General features: G+C 43.6%; 1 protein-coding gene across 2 annotated transcripts in view; it reads left to right on the plus strand.

Annotated features, from left to right (window-relative positions):
- The window catches only part of LOC139418153 (non-SMC condensin II complex, subunit D3), a 37,244-nt gene that overhangs the window by 13,081 nt on the left and 4,717 nt on the right, over window positions 1-19,446 (plus strand). For both annotated transcript variants that reach the window (XM_071167384.1, XM_071167385.1), the window contains 22 exons: window positions 2,328-2,400; window positions 3,007-3,132; window positions 3,209-3,461; window positions 3,565-3,603; window positions 3,687-3,779; window positions 3,889-3,962; window positions 6,189-6,323; window positions 6,659-6,879; window positions 7,139-7,330; window positions 7,627-7,724; window positions 8,530-8,639; window positions 8,749-8,856; window positions 9,015-9,129; window positions 9,339-9,434; window positions 9,697-9,935; window positions 10,223-10,302; window positions 10,418-10,555; window positions 13,477-13,610; window positions 13,776-13,981; window positions 14,321-14,431; window positions 16,352-16,513; window positions 16,844-16,959. In XM_071167384.1, the coding sequence (XP_071023485.1) occupies window positions 2,328-2,400; window positions 3,007-3,132; window positions 3,209-3,461; window positions 3,565-3,603; window positions 3,687-3,779; window positions 3,889-3,962; window positions 6,189-6,323; window positions 6,659-6,879; window positions 7,139-7,330; window positions 7,627-7,724; window positions 8,530-8,639; window positions 8,749-8,856; window positions 9,015-9,129; window positions 9,339-9,434; window positions 9,697-9,935; window positions 10,223-10,302; window positions 10,418-10,555; window positions 13,477-13,610; window positions 13,776-13,981; window positions 14,321-14,431; window positions 16,352-16,513; window positions 16,844-16,959 (2,919 nt within the window). The remainder of the gene's footprint in view (window positions 1-2,327; window positions 2,401-3,006; window positions 3,133-3,208; window positions 3,462-3,564; window positions 3,604-3,686; window positions 3,780-3,888; window positions 3,963-6,188; window positions 6,324-6,658; window positions 6,880-7,138; window positions 7,331-7,626; window positions 7,725-8,529; window positions 8,640-8,748; window positions 8,857-9,014; window positions 9,130-9,338; window positions 9,435-9,696; window positions 9,936-10,222; window positions 10,303-10,417; window positions 10,556-13,476; window positions 13,611-13,775; window positions 13,982-14,320; window positions 14,432-16,351; window positions 16,514-16,843; window positions 16,960-19,446) is intronic.

Genomic DNA, 19,446 nt, shown 5'->3' on the forward strand with positions numbered 1-19,446 from the left:
CAAATAAATTCATTAAAAATCCTACAATGTGATTTTTCTGGATTTTTTTCCCCTCATTTTGTCTGTCATAGTTGAAGTGTACCTATGATGAAAATTACAGGCCTCCTCTTTTTAAGTGGGAGAACTTGCACAATTGGTGACTAAATACTTTTTTGCCCCACTGTACATATGTGTATGTATATAGATAGAGAGGTATGTATGTGACAGAGTTGAAGTTTGAAAACACTTTGGTTCGAGCAATTAACTCGTTTTTCAACCACTCCACAAAAATTCAGACAGATTATTTCACTTAACTCACTGTATCAACAATTCCAGTGGGTCAGAAGTTTACATACACTAAGTTCACTGTGCCTTAAACAGCTTGGAAAATTCCAGAAAATTTGAGTTAATTGGAGGTGTACCTGTTGATGTATTTCAAGGCCTACCTTCAAACTCAGTTCCTCTTTGCTTGACATCATAGGAAAATCAAAAGTAATCAATCAAAACCTCAGCAAAAAAATTTTTTAGACCTCCAAGTCTGGTTCATCCTTGAGAGCAGATGCTCTCCAGATGCTGGAGGAAACAGGTACAAAAGTATCTATATCCACAGTATAACAAGTCCTATATTGACATATCCTGAAAGGCCGCTCAGCAAGGAAGAAGCCACTGCTCCAAACTGCCATAAAGCCAGACTACGGTTTGCAACTGCACATGGGGACAAAGATCTTACTTTTTGGAGAAATGTTGTCTGGCCTGGTGGAAAAAAAAATTGAAATGTTTGGCAATAATGACCATTATGTTTGGAGGAAGAAGGGGGAGGCTTGCAAGCCGAAGAACACCATCCCAACCTTGAAGCACGGGGGTGGCAGCATCATGTTGTGGGGGTGCTTTGCTGCAGGAGGGACTGGTGCATTTCACAAAATAGATGGCATCATGAGGGAAGAAAATTATGTGGATATATTGAAGCAACATCAAGACATCAGTCAGGAAGTTCATGCTTGGTTGCAAATGGGTCTTCCAAATGGACAATGACCCCAAGCATACTTCCAAAGTTGTGGAGAAACGGCTTAACGACAACAAAGTCAAGGTATTGAGTGGCCATCACAAATCCCTGACCTCAATCCTATACAAAATTTGTGGGCAGAACTGAAAAAGCATGTGCGCGAGCAAGGAGGCCTACAAACCTGACTCGGTTACACCAGCTTTGTCAGGAGGAATGGGCCAAAATTCACCCAACTTGTTGTGGAAGGCTACATTTGACCCAAGTTAAACAATTTAAAGGCAATGCTACGAAATACTAATTGAGTGCATGTCAACTTCTGACCCACTGGGAATGTGATGAAAGAAATAAACGCTGAAATAAATAATTCTCTCTACTATTATTCTGATATTTCACATTCTTTAAATAAAGTGGTGATCCTAACTGACTTAAGACAGGGAATTATTACTAGGATTAAATGTCAGGAATTGTGAAACAGTTTAAATGTATTTGGATAAGGTGTATGTAAACATCCGACTTCAACTGTGTATGTTTATATATCATTTTTTTTTACATTTCATCTGATGCAGTAAGGCAGGGGTTCTTAAACTTTTTCACTCGTGTCCCCCCTTCCAGCATAAAACCTATTTCCTGTAATTCTACACTTCATTATTTACATTTTTTATGCAAGTCAATTAATAACAAATTATTATTTACAATGATGGCCTACTGGGGAACAGTGGGTTAACTGCCTTGTTCAGGGGCAGAATGACAGATTTTTACCTTGTCAGCTCGGGGATTCAATCCAGCAACCTTTCGGTTACTTGCCCAACGCTCTGACCGCTATGCCCCATGAGGCGCAGAGAAAATCTAGCAGTTTTAAAGTTCAAATTCTTGGAATTATATACATTTTGTATTCATGTGATATTTGAGTCACTCAAGCATTACAACAATCTATGGGCTAAAAAAATTCAGCTGACATGGGCTAGTTGATCTAGACATGGCCCTCTAAGGTATGCAATGACTGTCATGCCAAGGAAAACTTGTGATGCACTTGTGCATTCTACTTTTACAACTTTCAAGAATTAGTTGAAAGCTGGAAAAAGCCCCCCCAAAAAATGTATAGAATATTTTACTTTTATTTTTTTGAGGGGGGGTGAAACCGTACCCTGCTGTTTGGGAACACCTGCAGTAGGGGATAGTTTGTTTTACCTGTTTGTATGTCGAATCTTTAAAAAGCCCCCTCAAAAAGTGTTTTAAAAAAACTAACTGTATGGACTTGTAAGAACCCTTGAATTATTTTGTTTGCAGTTTGAAATGCATGTCACTAGTTGCTGTAATGGATCTCACCCTGTGTGTCTCATCATAGTCACGTTGTTGATGAACTGAAAGAGCCAGCGCTGCCCTTTCTACGGATCCTCCTGCAGCACATATCCTTCCGGGTAAAACTACATTTACTTTAAAATGCAATCCATACATTTTTTGTAAATTCGGAACTAATCCAACTCTGTCTAAAATAATTTACTCCTTGAAAAGATGTTGGGTGCCTCCTGAGTGGCGCAGTGGTCTAAGGCACTGCATTGCAGTTTTGTGTCGTCACTACAGCCTGGGGTTTAATCCCAGACTGTCACAACCAGCCGTGACCAGGAGTCCCATAGGGCGTCGCACAATTGGCCCAGCGTCATCCGGGTTGGGGAGAGTTTGTCCGGGGGGGCTTTACTTGGCTCATCGCTCTCTAGCGACTCCTTGTGGCGGGCTGGGCGCCAGCAGGTTGACTTCAGTTGTCAGTTGAACAGTGTTTCCTCCGACACATTGGTGCAGCTGGCTTCCGGGTTAAGCGAGCAGGTGTTAAGAAGTGCGGATTGGCGGTTCATGTTTCACAGGATGCATGACTCGACCTTCGCCTCTCCCTAGCCAATTGGGGAGTTGCAGCGATGAGACAAGATCGTAATCCCAAAAAGGGGGAGAAATGTTAGAACAGAAAATAAAAAATAAAGACATTGGATCACATTAGATAATAGCTTTGTCCTGGCATGATTTTTTTCCAGATGGTGGACAAGACAGACTACCGTACGCGTGGAGCCCAGGCCGTTGCCAAGCTGCTGGCCAAAATGCCCTGTGGAGACTACGCGTCATTCATAAAGTGGCTGTTTGATTACTCCAGACAATCAAAGGTAAGCGCTGTCACGTATGATTTAGTTGGGATTTGAGCTGTTGGCTTTGAACTGAATCTGAACTTTCTGCCCCTAGGTGGCGTACCGGATGTTTGCACTGGACGTGTCCATGGCTCTGATGGAACAGCCAGAGAGGGAAGCAAATGAGAATTTGGACGCAGAACTAGCCTCCTTCCTGTCTCACAGGTTCCTGGTCCACAACATAGTGTTTGGCCGTCGCTCAGACGCTTCGCCTACAGTCCGAGGCCACGCCCTTACCTGCCTGGCCCAGTGCCTGGAGCTGCCCTCCATGAATGCCACACGCAGCATCAAAGAGCTCTTCTCCACCAGTGCGTCTCTCACACACACACATTTACATATGCATGTACACATGCACAAAGCACCAAATACTAGTTGCATACTAAACTAATTTGACATTTCTATCAATTTTAGCATCTGCCCTGACTGTCTTGGATGGTGAAGGTTCTGATGGTAAGCTCTACAACAGCTTTAAATTCAGTAATATAGTTGGATATTTTTGTTTGTTTACTCAATGTGCCCTGCTCCTTTTTTAGGCACTTTAAATTCACAGACAACCCAAAAAACTTTCAAGACTTTACCTTTCAAGACTATTGAGATCACAAACAATGACCATGCAAGTTTTGAGTGTAAGTATATATATTTTTTTGCAGGCTTTTTGGGTGTTTATTTAAAACATTGTTTGATGGGACATGATTTCAGTATTTGATGGTAATGTGATGCTCGTGTTTTCTTTAGCAAAGGACACAATGGCTTTACTGAAGCGCCGTGTGAGTGACCCAAAGACCAACGTGAGGAAGTGTGCACTGCAGGTACGTACTTCTGTCTTTGTTTAATGTGTGTACTGTACAGTGTGTCAGTAGTTGACTTGACTTAAAGAGTTGTAGGCTTCTCTTGCATGGTTGTATGCCATTAACCATATTGAGTCAATTAGCATAATATAAAAATCAGCCAGTTTGGCCTGCCCACTTTTTCAGGCCCTGTTATGGAAAGGTGAGACTCTCACGAACACACTCTAGGATGCTCACAAGACTCGCCTGTAGGGACCCTGGTTCCAGGTTTTTAAATATTGTTTTGGTGAAAGGATGTATACAGGACTGTGCAAAAGTTTTAGGCAGGTGTGAAAAAATGCTGTAAAGTAAGAATTATTTTATTTATCAATTAACAACATGCAAAGTGAGTGAGCTGAAGAAAAATCTACATCAAATCAATATTTGGTGTGACTACCCTTTGCCTTCAAAAGAGCATCAATTCTTATAGGTACACTTGCACACATTTTTTTTGAAGGAATTCGGCATGTAGGTTGGCCCAAACGTCTTGGAGAACTAACTACAGTTCTTTTGTGGATTTAGGCAGCCTCGGGTGCTCTCTCTTCATGCAAACCCAGACAGACTCGATGATGTTGCGATCAGGGCTCTGTGGGGGCCATACCATCACTTCCAGGACTCCTTGTTCTTCTTTACGCTGAAGATAGTTCTTAATGACTTTAGCTGTATGTTTGGGGTCGTTGTCAAGCTGGAGAATACATTTTGGGCAAATCAGATGCCTCCCTGATGGTATTGTGTGATAAGTATCTACCTGTATTTCTCAGCATTGAGGAGCCCATTAATTCTGACAAAATCCCCAACTCCATTTGCAGAAATGCAGCCCCAAACTTGCATGAAGCCTCCAACATGCTTCAATGTTGCCTTCAGACACTCATTCGTGTACCACTCTCCAGCCCTTCGGAGAAGAAACAACCTCTGCTACAGCCAAATATTTCACATTTTGGCTTAAGTCCAGAGCACCTGCTTCCCCTTTTCTGCACCCCAGTTCCTGTGTTTTTGTGCATAGTTGAGTCGCTTGGACTTGTTTCCACGTTGGAGGTATGGCTTTTTGGCTGCAAGTCTTCCATGAAGGCCACATCTGACCAGACTTCTCCGTACAGTAGATGGGTGTACCAGGGTCCCACTGCTGTTTTCTGCCAATTCTGAGCTGATGGCACTGCTGGACATCTTCCGGTTGCGAAAGGAGGTAAGCATGATGTGTCTCATCTGCTGCAGTAAGCTCCTTGGCCGACCACTGTGTCTACGATCCTCAACGTTGCCCGTTTCTTTGTGCTGCTTCAAAAGAGTTTGGACAGCGCATCTGGAAGAGACCTTGCTGATGCAGTATAACTAACTACCTTGTCTTGTTGCTGTGCTCAGTCTTGCCATGGTGTATGACTTTTGACAGTAAACTGCCTTCAGCAACCTCACCTTGTTAGCTGAGTTTGGCTGTCCCTCACCCAGTTTTATTCCTCCTACACAGCTGTTTCAGTTAATGATTTCTGTTTCAACCTACATATTGAATTTGAATTTATACCTGTTTGGTGTAATTGTTTAATCATACACCTGACTATATGCCTACAAAATCCCTGACTTTGCAAGTGTACCTACAATAATTGATGCTGTTTTGAAGGCAAAGGGTAGTCAAACCAAATATGGATTTGAATTAGATTTTTCTTCTGTTCACTCACTTTGCATTTATTTAATTGATAAATATAATCATTCTTACTTTACAGCATTTTTTCACACCTGCCTAAAACTTTTGCACAGTACTGTATATGGAAGTAGTTTAGTACCTAAAAAGAAAAGTGGTTAAATATGTCAAAAATAAATGCATTTCCTGACCTTTCTTATCTCAGATATAGGACAGGCACCTCAAAACAAACTTCTTTCTAGATTTTTTGGTGGACAGTTTTTCCATGTGTGACCCTGTTATTCAATGTGTTTCTATGGGCAACTGGCAGTAAGACCAAATTCAATGTTTAATCAAATAATAAAGGGTCCTAGCATTCAAAATAGAGTATCTAATTGATTCTTTGTATGACCATCCTGAAATAATTCCATATGTTAGCTTAGTAGAACCCCCCCCCCCCCCCAAAAAAAATGGTTCAAACACAGATTGTGGAATGCACATTTCTTGCTTGTTACTCATTCTACCTGCTGAGGCAATATAAGGTGTGCGAATACGACCAACCCGCTCTTTAAAATCTCACTAACCCTCATTGTGTCCAGGCGATGATGGGCCTGCTGAAGCACAACGTGATCATGCTCAGTGAGGGGAATTTGACTGTGCTGTCGGAACGCACCCGTGACCCCGCCCTGTCTGTCAAGAAGAAGGCCCTGCAGTGCCTCATGGATCTCCTCACTGTGAGTAGCTAGCTCTGTCTGTCTGGGTGGCACTGCTCACTGCCTCTCCTTCTACTACCCTCTAGTCCAGGGTACTGTTGGGGGTACTTGAGGACTGGAGTTGGGAAACACTGCCCTAGTCTAGTTGAGCTTCTGCCATATTGTTCATGAGCAGATCAACACTTCCATCCTATTCACCTATGGAGTTTCCATGGTCCAGGAAACCGGCTCATAAGGTCTAGGAGCCTTGTAGATCTCTGGTCTGTATAGTCAACTTCAGTCATTCACAAGCACACTCTTTTCTTTCCTCCATATGTTTCTCATATCTTTGTGCCTGGGGCTAACCCTCTATTCAGGCCCACCCAGAGAACAGCCTGGTACAGAAGGCGTGGCTGCGGGGCGTGGTGCCGGCCGTGGTGGACGCAGAGAGTTCGGTCCAGGAGAAAGCCCTGGAGTGCCTAGAGCAGACCATCCTCAGCCAGGTGAAGAGCCATGGCTCCTACAGCTACAGGGATGCCCAGCAGACACTGACCTGGAACCTGCTGGGCCTGCTGTGTGACCACTGCCAAGACCTTGGGTAGGTGCACATTTATGCTGCTTTCAGAGACTTCATGTTAATTAAGTGCGTCTGGGGGTGCTATTCAGCCAAAAGTGGTCCGCTAAATGTCCAGAAATAATTTAATTGGACAGAAGTGAGGAACACCTCCCAACAGCCAATATTATACTAAATATGTATGAATCGTATTCAAACAAAAATTTGACCTAAACAATTAACTTCCATAGTGTAAGTGGGGACCAAAAAAAAAAGATTAAACCTTTGCTTTCCTCCTCTACAGCCGGTACTTCAGCAGGGCCTTCACGGTGTGGTCCAAGCAGAACAAGTTCACTGCAGCCTTCATCAACAACCTCATCTCTCACACGGAGGCAGAGCATGCGGCCGGGGCGTGGCTGCTGCTCTCCAAAGTGGCCAGCTCCTGCCCCCGACTCGACTACGGAAAGATCTTGGACGCCTGGGACGACCTGGTCAGGTCAGTGTAGATCAGGCTATTGATAAATATCTTACAGTATTTATTTTTGTAAATAACTGTATCCGGCCCGCTCTCTGGCCTTGTCTTAATACTAAGACAATGCATCCTTTCTTCCTCCGTTCCTTTGTTTCCTTACCTTAGACAACGTGATTGGTGAAAGCAGAGGTTTCACATGGCTTTCACCAGTCCAGTCACTATACAGACTGGTCATTACGTCAAGAAAGGGACGCTGCGTATTTTCAAACAGCCCATCTCCTGTGCTTGTCAAATATTTTACTGAATGTTTTATTTTCTAGGTCAAAGAACGTCACAGTGGCAACATCCTGCCATATCCTGTGCGTGATCGGTGACATTGGCGAGCATCTGAACGAAGACACCAAGAGCAGGATTGTCGGTGGGTGTCCAAGTTGCTTTGAATTGGATGACACAGGATGAGCTGTCAAGATGGCTCCTTCAAGACGTAAAATTAACACCTACCAAATATTTCTAGAGTTAGCTATAGCTAAGAATGTGTATTTCACCAGCCACGTGGTTTCATATCTGCTAATCGTACAAAGAAATATGCATCCTATATCTTGCCTCAAGCAGCAGAGGAGAGGAGCCGTGCATACTGAGTGAAGTGCTGAATGATTTAGTTTTGGAGGTGCTGCGCACAAGCATAAAAGTTTGTCTAATTTACTCAAGTTTACAAATTGAGACTTTGTCCTCGTGTTTCTTGGCTATTTACATTGTTTTGTTCACAAGCTCGGTTGTTTTTCAATGTTAGTTTGAGTCTTCTGCTTCAGTGAAGAGATGCCCTAGTCAGAACCCAAATCTCTCATATGACTGGAGTGGCCATGTTACTATGGTAACAACCTGTTCTTAAAGGGGCAGCTGAATATTTTGTCTCTGTTATTTTGGTTAAAATGGAATGAAATTTAGCAATATACCACATTAATTCTTACTATTACATTTTGGCTGGTAAAGAAATCTGAGTGACTGGTAGATTTATTTTATTTAAAATAAAAAAAATGTAGGCCCTGGTTCCCTCCCCTCTATTGTAGGAGTTTTTCTTGATTGGCAGAAATTCTGTGCCCTTGACTATAACTAGGGTCCAGATTTATTCCTGGTCGCATCATGTGGTCTGGAAATAGCCCTGACCCTAGCTATCCTTAATTCTTGTTTGTGAATCTAACTTATTTTATATTTTTTAATGGCAGAGGACATTATTACCTGGCTGAAGAGCTTTGAAATGCCTCTGGAGGTGATCAGTGCCAGTGTGGAGACTCTGTGTCGACTGGGCAAGGCAGAGGCAGTCAGTGACACACAGGTAGTTTTTGTGTGCGAGCCACAAATATTCAAATAAATCCCAGTAACTCACTTCCCAACTTTTAATGTGGACCGTGTTCGCTAACCAGAATTTAAATTATGCTTTGCAGACATTCCTTAACCAACACTGTGGAGAACTAGTCTCGGTCTGTGAGGCGTATCTTTCCGGCGTCATCCTGAATGAAAACGGAGCACAGAATTTGAATGAGGATTTGGTGGTGAGAGAAATGAACATATTAACAGAATCACTCATTGACCGGTCCTTTGAATACTATTGCAAAGCAAGTGTAAACTGGATATTTTGTGTATTAATTGGGCTTCATTGAGGTCATCTTGCCCATCCATCTACCTACTCAATTTTTTTTCCTCCGGCCAGGTAAAGCACCTGTACACACTAGGCGTGGCGTCGCTGCATTGTCCCTCCAAAGTGGGCAAGCGCATTGTGCTCCTGGTCCAGTCTGTCCTCACCTCCAGTGTGGAACAACAGTCAGGTATTTTAATACATTATTCAGAGAATATTAGAATGTTATGGAGCCCTTAAGTGCTACAGGGGGGAAAAACCTTTTTGTAAAATCAGCTGTTCAGTATCTTTGGTCACATTCAATTTATCAGTCTTATGCATTGTTCTTCTGGTCCATTCACAGCTATGTCAAATGTTTTTTTCTACTATACATGTTTTGTGTGTTTCGTGTTCTAACAGAGGGGTCAGAGGAACTGGCCTGCTCCCAGCCTCTGTCTCAGTTTAAGGCTTCCTCCATGCCCAGCAGTGTCCGGGCTCATGCTGTCATCACGCTAGGTATGACCTCACCTCAGACCACCTTCCTGGAAATTAATGTATTTTTGGCTGAGACACTGTCCAGAAACAACCCCTAGCCCCTACACCATTGTGCTATAGATATATGGTAGTGGAGTTGGGGCCTGAGTGCACACACACAATGTTTTTAGAATTGTATAACTGCCTTAATTTTGCTGGACCCCAGGAAGAGTAGCATACCATAAGCACTCTGCTCCAAAAATTACTGGATCGCGAACTCTCCACCCCTCCTGTCTCCCTCCAGGTAAGCTGTGCCTGCAGCACGAGGAGCTGACCCGCAAATACCTGCCAGCGTTCGCCCGCGAACTGGAACTGTGCAGCGAGTTGGCGGTGCGTAGCAACGTGGTTGTGGTTATGTGTGACCTGTGCGTGCGCTACACCAACATGGTTGACCGCTACGTTCCCAACGTGTCTGCCTGTCTCCGCGATAAGGAGCCGCTCATCCGCAAGCAGACCCTCACCATGCTCACTAACCTGCTGCAGGTAGGACTCAGAAACAATACAGTGCCCTCTGCTGTACCGGTTGTGGCCAGAGGACAATAAACTGACAGAAAATTAAGTGTTACTATGGCTTGATTGACTTAAAATGTATCAATCTTCTTAAACGACTATGCCCTCTTAAGTGTTATTCTCAGTCGCTGTAATCCTGGAATTATATATACTTGTTTTTCCTGAATTCATCTTGCTAAAGCCACAATGTAAACATTTTTTCCAATAAACCTGTCACTGTCAGGAGGAGGATAAAGAATTGTTTCTGTTGCTGTTTGTAGGAAGAGTTTGTCAAATGGAAGGGCTCTCTGTTCTTCCGTTTCATTGCAGTGCTGGTGGATTCTGACCCTACCATTGCTAGGTAAGTGGTGATCATTATGTACACTGTCACCAGTTCCAATGCACTCAATACAAAAGGCAAAAAATTAACATAACTGAGGGAACTAGTAAATTAATCACAGTTATTTCCATTCCAGTCTTTGTGAGTACTGCCTGGTTCACCTCCTGCTCAAGAAGAACCCAGTGATGTTCTCACAGCACTTCATTGAGTGCATCTTCCACTTCAACTCCTATGAGAAACACAAGACCTACAACAAATTCCCTCAAGCGGCCAGGTACAATTATGCTCCTATTTTTGGCTAAAAGTAGTTTTATATTAGCTACCAATTGCTTTCTGAACTCAGCAAAAAAAAGAAACGTCCTCTTAATTAACTGTTTATTTTCAGCAAACTTAACGTGTAAATATTTTTAGGAACATAACAGGATTCAACAACTGAGACATAAACTGAACAAGTTCCACAGAAGTGACTAACAGAAATTGAATAATGTGTCCCTCAACAAAGTTGGTCAAAATCAAAAGTAACAGTCAGTATCTGGTGTGGCCACCAGCTGCTTTAAGTACTGCAGTGCATTTCCTCCTCATGGACTGCACCAGATTTGCCAGTTCTTGCTGTGAGATGTTACCCAACTCTTCCACCAAGGCACCTGCAAGTTCCTGGACATTTCTGGGAGGAATGGCCCTAGCCCTCACCCTCTGATCCAACAGGTCCCAGACGTGTTAATGGGATTGAAATCTGTGCTCTTCGCTGGCCATGGCAGAACACTGACATTCCTGTCTTGCAGGAAATCACGCATAGAACGAGCAGTATGGCTGGTGGCATTGTCACGCTGGAGGGTCACGTAAGGATGAGCCGGCAGGAAGGATACCACATGAGGGAGGAGGATGTCTTCCCTGTAAAGCACAGCGTTGAGATTGCCTGCAATGACATCAAGCTCAGTCCGATGATTCTGTGACATACAGCCCCAGACCATGACGGACCCTCCACCTCCGAACTGATCCCGTTCCAGAGAACAGGCCTCGGTGTAACGCTCATTCCTTCGGCGATAAACGCGAATCCGACCATCTCCCCTGGTGAGACAAAACCACGACTCGTCAGTGAAAGCACTTTTTGCCAGTCCTGTCTGGTCCAGCGACGGTGGTGGGTTTGTGCCCATAGGCGATGTTGTTGCTGGTGATGTCTGGTGAGGACCTGCCTTACAACAGGCCTACAAGCCCTCAGTCCAGCCTCTCAGCCTATTGCGGACAGTCTGAGCACTGATTGAGGGATTGTGCATTCCTGGTGTAACTCGGGCAGTTGTTGTTGCCATCCTGTACCTATCCCGCAGATGTGATGTTCGGATGTACCCGATCCTGTGCAGGTGTTGTTACACGTGGTCTGCCACTGCAAGGACGATCAGCTGTCCATCCTGTCTCCCTGTAGCGCTGCCTTAGGCATCTCACAGTATGGACATTGCAATTTATTGCCCTGGCCACATCTGCAGTCCTCATGCCTCCTTGCAGCATGCGTAAGGTATGTTCACGCAGATGAGCAGGGACCCTGGGCATCTTTCTTTTGGTGTTTTTCAGAGTCAGTAGAAATGCCTCTTTAGTGTCCTAAGTTTTCATAACTGTGACCTTAATTGCCTACCGTCTGTAAGCTGTTAGTGTCTTAATGACCATTCCACAGGTGCATGTTCATTGAACAAGCATGGGAAACAGTGTTTAAACCCTTTACAATGAAGATCTGTGAAGTTATTTGTATTTTTACTAATTATCTTTGAAAGACAGGTTCCTGAAAAGGGACATTTATTTTTTTCCTGAGTTTGTATAGTGTCAAGAAAAAGTATGTGAACCATTTGGAAATACCTGGATTTCTGCATAAATTGGTCAAAAATGTGATTTGATCTTCATCTAGGTCACAACAACAGACAAACACAGTCTGCTTAAACTAATAACACACAAACAATTATACGTTCACAATCAGGGTGGAGAAAGTATGTGAACCCTTGGATTTAATAACTGGTTGACCCTCCTTTGGCAGCAATAACCTCAACCAAGCATTTTCTGTAGTTGCGGCTCAGACCTGCACAAATGTCAGGAGGAATTTTGGACCATTCCTCTTTACAAAACTGTTTCAGTTCAGCAATATTCTTGGGATGTCTGGTGTGAAGTTCTCTCTTGAGGTCATGCCACAGCATCTCAATCGGGTTGAGGTCAGGACTCTGACTGGGCCACTCCAGAAGGCGTATTTTCTTCTGTTTAAGCCATTCTGTTGTTGATTTACTTCTGTGTTTTGGGTCGTTCTCCTGTTGCGTCACCCAACTTCTGTTGAGCTTAAATTGGCGGTCAGATAGCCTAACATAGGTGACGTTGTTGCCGGTGATGTCTGGTGAGGACCTGCCTTACAACAGGCCTACAAGCCCTCAGTCCAGCCTCTGTTCACAATAGGCTGAGAATCTGAGCACTGATGGAGGGATTGTGCGTTCCTGGTGTAACTCGGGCAGTTGTTGCCATCCTTTTCCTGTCCCGCAGGTGTGATGTTCGGATGTACCGATCCTGTGCTAGTGTTACACGTGGTCTGCCACTGCGAGGACGATCAGCTGTCCATCCTGTCTCCCTGTAGCGCTGTCTTAGGCATCTCTGTACGGACATTGCAATTTATTGCCCTTGGCATCTTTCTTTTGGTGTTTTTCAGTCAGTAGAAAGGCCTCTTTAGTATCCTTGCCTACTGTCTGTAAGCTGTTAGTGTCTTAACGACCGTTCCACAGGTGCATGTTCATTTAATTGTTTATGGTTCACTGAACAGGCATGGGAAACTGTTTAAACCCTTTACAATGAAGATCTTTTTTTTTTGCTGAGTTTACAAGGATGATGAGGACTATTCTAATTTGGTGATTCTGAACTTGCACTCTGAGATATTGCTGATCAGCTACTCCGATGGTGAAGATGGTCACACGATATTTTCACAGTAAAAAATGATTTCTAATCCGTGGATGAGTAGTATGGGATTTGTTCTTTGCTGTTGTAGTGTAATTGTGAACTAGCTAGACTTTTGAACCGGCAATTCTATTTGAGCAATTGTGCGAATTGGAAATGTGTGCCATGTGTTACAATGGACTTAAGGGTGTCATTCTATTCGATAGCAATTATGTAGTTTGCCAGTCCCTAGTCAATGACAGGTTGGGAAACACTAGTAAATGTCTGTTTGTCCCCCAGTGAGAAGGCTAAGTTCTCCCTTAAAGGAGCCCAGAACAAAGAAAGGAGGTTCACGATTTATAGGTTCCTGCTGGTGCACTTCACAGACGCCCAGCGCTTTAACATCACCATCAAGATCAGCCAGAACATCCTCGGTAAGCGCTCCAAGAAAACGGCTACATTGAAATGACATGTACTCTTCAAATATGTATTGGTGAGCGCTTTTCGAATGTATGCACCTTTGTCTCTCTCACTCCATATGCTTTCTTTGCCTCTCCTGCTCTTTCGCTGTGTCTCTGCCTCCACCCCATTCCCTTCAGCGTGCTTCGTGGACGGGGAGCTGCCTCTGGACGGTGACGGGGCGGCAGTGCTGGCTGAGACATTTGGTATCCTCAGCCTCAAGGAGATCAAGCTGTCAGCACTGAGCGGAGCGGCGGGGGCTGGTGGTGACGAGCCGCAGGAGGATGAGCAGATGGCCATGGCCAAGGCCGTCATGCAGGTGGCTCAGAAGAAGGTGGTCTCACAGGTATGTTGAGCTTTGAATAATGGTGGCGGTAGTAGTAATAATAAATTATGACAATTTTAGTATAATGAAAAGGGGGTGCCAGGACTTGGATTTGGTTGCAATTTAAGCTTTCTTTAATTATTTTACATGCAACACGTCTTAATAGGACACACAATTGTGTATTCTAAAACAAGTAGTAGTAATGATAATATTACTATTTAGCAGTCATTTATATCCAAAGTGACTTACAATAAACATGTATTTGTCCAGCACTACTTAAACCAACAAATGTTGTGTTCCAAGCCACTAGAGGGGGCCAACGGCTAACTAACAAACCTCTGTTCATCCATCCACCCACAGGTCCAGAAGAAAGTGTTCATCGAGAGCATGATTCCCATCATCATTAATCTGAAGAGCATGCTGGAACAGAAGCGCTCGCCAGTCCTGAAGGACCTCATGGGCTACCTCCAGGTAAGGCAGAGAGGGAACACGGCCATCGTCATCCATTGTCAAGCATAATGTATGATAGCGAAATTAGAAAAATGTAAAATATATTAAAACAACCTAGAAATTTTGAAAATACATTAAAAGCAAGAACTTAGGACTGAGCATGGTTTGCAGTTCAAAATGTATCCCATAACAATGTTTCTATCCACCAGGATAGTGAATACAGTGGAGTAGGGCTCTTCTGATTCCAACGCTACATTGGAGTCATTCAATGTTCCTTTTGATTAGCTGAGGTGATTTGGTCAAGTTTGAAACACTTATTTGGAAACATTTTCTTTGTTTTTCTAAACAGTTTTGGAAACCTTGAACACTCAACTTAATAATTATCCAAAAATAACTTTGCAAATACAGATTTCCAGAGTTTTTTTTTTTTTGTCAAACACCACTTTGAGCCAATGTTTTGTGTTCTCGGTGGAGTTTCCATTAGCTCAGGAAGTGTCATAGTTCAGGTAAATGTGCAACTAGGGATGTTAATCGGTAAGCTACTGAAAAGACACATGACTGGTCATGCTTATTCATCTATAGGTTAATTAGCATAATTTAGTGGAATTAAATCGGTGCGTGTATTTTGGGTAGTCGTCATGCATCTTATTTATCACGCATACAGAGCCTAGTTTGAGGAGCGGAATAGCTTATTGCTGCTGGTCACAGGGCAAGAGCAGCTCCTCAAAAAGCTGGTACTGGAGCAACATGTTCTTTTATAAGCCCAGTCATTACGCAACAAATAACGTGGAATTGCATTTAGAATTGTTACCTGTTTTGATGGCCATGATTTTAAAGAGCTACAATTTTCTTCTTTCAACTCGAAGTTAAAGCACGCCTCCCATTCGAGTGCGTAGGCGATAGTCAATGGTAGGCATGCTATCAGTGCGTCACCCATCACTTTGCAATGTGGATTTGAGGCAGTATCATTGTTTGAAACCTGAACATTTTACTTCAAGCAATCAGTATAGGAAAAACATGCCCAACCACTATTGCCTCTGAATGCGACGCTTACCCCAAAAGTTTGCAGCAAACATTGAAAGGAGCTGACACAGGAGTCTGCCTGTGCTAGCAGTTAGCAAGCATGCAAACACAGGCCACCGAGGAGAGTACCATCTGTAGCTCTTCAACTTCAGAGAGGGACTCTGGTGCAGAACCTAACAATTTGCTCCCGCCTACCATAAAGCCATGGTGAAGCAGAGGCCGGTCACAGGGCTGTTGTAAACTAGAGAAGACAAACATTGGCTTTCATTACAAGTTTATTTCATTGTCCAGAAGCTAAAGGCACAATCGTAGTTATATTAGCAACCCATCCTAGTTGTTTCTAACGGATTTTCATCTGTCACATATGGAACCGCTCGCATTAAGTGCGCTGTTTAGACCAGTGTTTTTCCGCTAATTGCAGTTGCGTGTTCAATAATAGCTTTTCGACTTTAAGATGATAGGCTTTCTATTGTTCCATCTTGATGAAAAACATCCCACCCGTGTATGTATGCATGCATAGTATTTCCTGTTGGTCACGTCATTTTACTGTTTGGAAACAATTTTGTTGACCGGTTAATGAAGGTCTGTTAGTCCTCAGCCAAATTTACTAAAATGTGCATCCTTATGTGCAATGCAAAACACCTCGTGGAAAACTGTGTTAAAGAAGCCCACAGTAAGTGGATCTTCTGTATTTGTAAAATTTATTTTGGGTGCGGATATGAAGTTTCTGAAGTTTCCAAAAGCATATTGCACACTGATTATTAAGGGTTAGACAGGGTGTCGGGGCTGTTGGCACATTGGCTGTGCTGTAATGAAACCCAATGGCTATATGACCTTTGGGTCTCAAGCTAGCCTGATCCTAGATCTGTTCCTAAGGCCAACTCCTAAGGGGATATAACACTTCTCCCTGCTGTCTAGCTGACCATGCAGGACTACCGCAGTGAGGTGAAGGAGTTCTTTGCAGCGGACGAGCAGCTGGCGGTAGAAATGGAGTACAACCTGAAGATGTATGAGAAGGAGATGGAAGCCCAGATGGCCCACTGCTCCCTGGGAGGGGATGCTGCCTCTGGGGGCACGCCGGTAAGCACTAGGCCTAGTAATGGAGGGAGGTCTTGTCTTTTTTAGATAGGTGTACTTTCTTACAGCCATTACTCTTTGCTGCGAACAGCCTGAATAGCAATCCATCAGGAGCCCTGCTGGCAATGAAGTAATTGCCCCTTGATGCCTAACTTCCACTTAAGTCAATCTCACTTGCATTGATGTGGAAGTGGAAATTAATTTTAAAAGTTACTATATCTGGCTGTAAAATAGAGAATATGAAGAAATGTCTGACTCAATGTCAATTGTCTAAATGTCTACAGGCTACATCCCATACATACTCTCATAATTGTCCCCCTCCCTGTCTCTCAGATCCTGGGCTCCCCTGCCCCTGCTTCTGCCCACAGGCTCCTCCAAACGGGCTTTGCCACGCCCCAGCCCGTCGGCCCCAGCCACCTGCTCACCCAAAGACTTGCCCAGTCAGACAGGTACAGCTCTTAGCTGCATATAAGCACAATGTTTTCATACCTACCTACTAGGATTTCTGTTAGGAAAATTGTTATTTATCGAGGATCGAACCCCAGGCTGTAGTGATGACGCAACACTGTGATGCAGTGCCTTAGACCGCTGCGCCACTCGGGAGGCGCATTTGATTATGTTTTTGATGGAATGTTGGGAGTGCTGCAGAGATGCGTCTCTCCAACAGCACCCTTGAGAGGCGCGCTGAGAATAGACAAGCTAAATATTTTGCCATATGAATGACATCTCTCTTTACTATAGGCATACTACAGGGTTTCCGTTAGGAAAATGTGGAGCTGGACATTTTGACCAGCAACATTTTCAATTACCGGACATTTGATAAATGTACCTGATCCATATGCATTGGGTGCGTAACCTGATTAGGGTGTTCTATTCTAAATCACATTTAGAATATGGTCATTGATATTACTAGAACATGCAAGTTGTGGATGCAACGATGTGCGGTCCTTTCCGAATTCTGTTGTGTTCTGTTCTGTTTGAACATGTTATAACTGTCCACATTTACTTTTCCTCAGCCAACAAGACCAGTAACAAACAGCAAAATCACTAGCCTATGTCAATCTACTATAGTTTAAAAGTTTAAGTTTATGAGAAAGACATGGCCTATTCCAAACAGACTCTGGACTCTGAGACGATGGATCCCAAATTCATACAACGAGTAGGCCTAGGCTACATGAGTCTGATGCAACAGCTCAAAATGTTTAGTTGATTAACTATTTCTTCACATTATAAGCGCAGCAGGCTACGCGTGAATGTTCATTCCATAATGCAAAAGGGCACTGCACATGATAGTGGTTTCATGTGACCAATGAAATGATCTGTTAAAAATTTAGAAAGGGAGGTGATCTAATGGGCTACCTTGAAGCAAGGTAAGACATGCGTCATGTGTACTAAAATGTTCAGGTTTCAAACAATTAAGTATATGTTTTCAAAATGCATACTGACTTCGGCTCATTGCAAAGTGCTGTGTGACGCGCTGATAAAGCCTGCCTTCCGTTGCCTTTTGATGCCGTGTTCAAAACAACTGGGAACGCAGTTGGGAACTGACTTCCAACTTCAGTGCGTTCAAGACAACTGGCGGGGAAAAACAAGCAAAAAAACATCCAACTCGGGCCTCTTTCTAGATCTCCGACCTGAAGATCACTGAAGTCATTATTTGACCTCGATTTTTCAGAGTTCACAGTTGTCTTGAAACTCTTGCGCTGTCAGACAGATTTTACACTCAAAGGCTCCATCTGTGAAAGACTGCTGTTACTGCCTAACGCAAACCCTGGCATACTCTAACTTTTTCATTTTACTTAAATTAAAAAGGCCTCCATCTTTGCAATCAACAGTAGCCCAAAGCGCGCCTCTCTCGCACGCTCTCTCCTCACCAGTAGGGGCAGGCACGTAAGGCAGCATGCAACAGTCGGGGTGCATGATTTATTTTGTTGGCCAAAAGCCAGCAATTACCGGCTAACGGAAACCCTGCTACCTACCTATACTGTACATTCAGTGCATTTGGAAACTATTCAGACCTTGACTTATTCCATGTTTTGCAACGGTAGCCTTATTCTACATTGTATTAAATTCCATTTTTCCCTCATCAATCTACATAATACCCCATAATGACAAAACGAGAACAGGTTTTAAGAATTATTTTGCAAATGTGTTAAATTATTTACGTAAGTATTCAGACCCTTTGCTATGAGACTCAAAATTGAGCTCAGGTGCATCCTGTTTCCATTGATCATCCTTTAGATGTTTCTACAACTTGATTGGAGTAAATTCAATAGATTGGACATGATTTGGAAAGGCGCACACCTGTCTATATAAGGTCCAACAGTTGACAGTGCATGTCAGCGCAAATCCAAGCCATGAGGTCGAAGGAATTTTCCGTAGAGCTCCAAGACAGGATTGTGGCGAGGCACAGATCTGGGGAACGGTAGCGAAAAGTGGTCTGGAACCACCAAGTCACTTCCCAGAGCTGGCCGCCCGGCCGAACTGAGCAATCAAGGGATAAGGGCCTTGGTCAAGAAGGTGACCAGGAACCTGTTGGTCTCTTTGACAGAGCTTCAGAGTTCCTTTTGTGGAGATGGTCGTTTTTCTGGAAGATTCTCCCATCTCTGAAGCACTCCCTTAATCAGGCCTTTATGGTAGTGTCCAGACGAAAGCCACTCTTCAGTAAGACACATGACAGCCCAGTTGGAGTTTGCCAAAAGGCACCTCAGACCATGAGAAACAAGATTTTTCTGGTCTGATGAAACCAAGATTGAACACTCTGGCCTGAATGCCAAGCATCACGTCTGGAGGAAACCTGGCACCATCCCCATGGTAAAAGCATGGTGGCAGCATCATGCTGTGGGTATGTTTTTCAGTGTCAGGGACTGGGACTGGGAGACTAGTCAGGATCAAGGAAAAGATGAGTGGAGCAAATTACAGAAATCCTTGATAAA

Source organism: Oncorhynchus clarkii, chromosome 10 (genome assembly GCF_045791955.1).
Source record: "Oncorhynchus clarkii lewisi isolate Uvic-CL-2024 chromosome 10, UVic_Ocla_1.0, whole genome shotgun sequence".
NCBI lineage: Eukaryota > Metazoa > Chordata > Actinopteri > Salmoniformes > Salmonidae > Oncorhynchus > Oncorhynchus clarkii.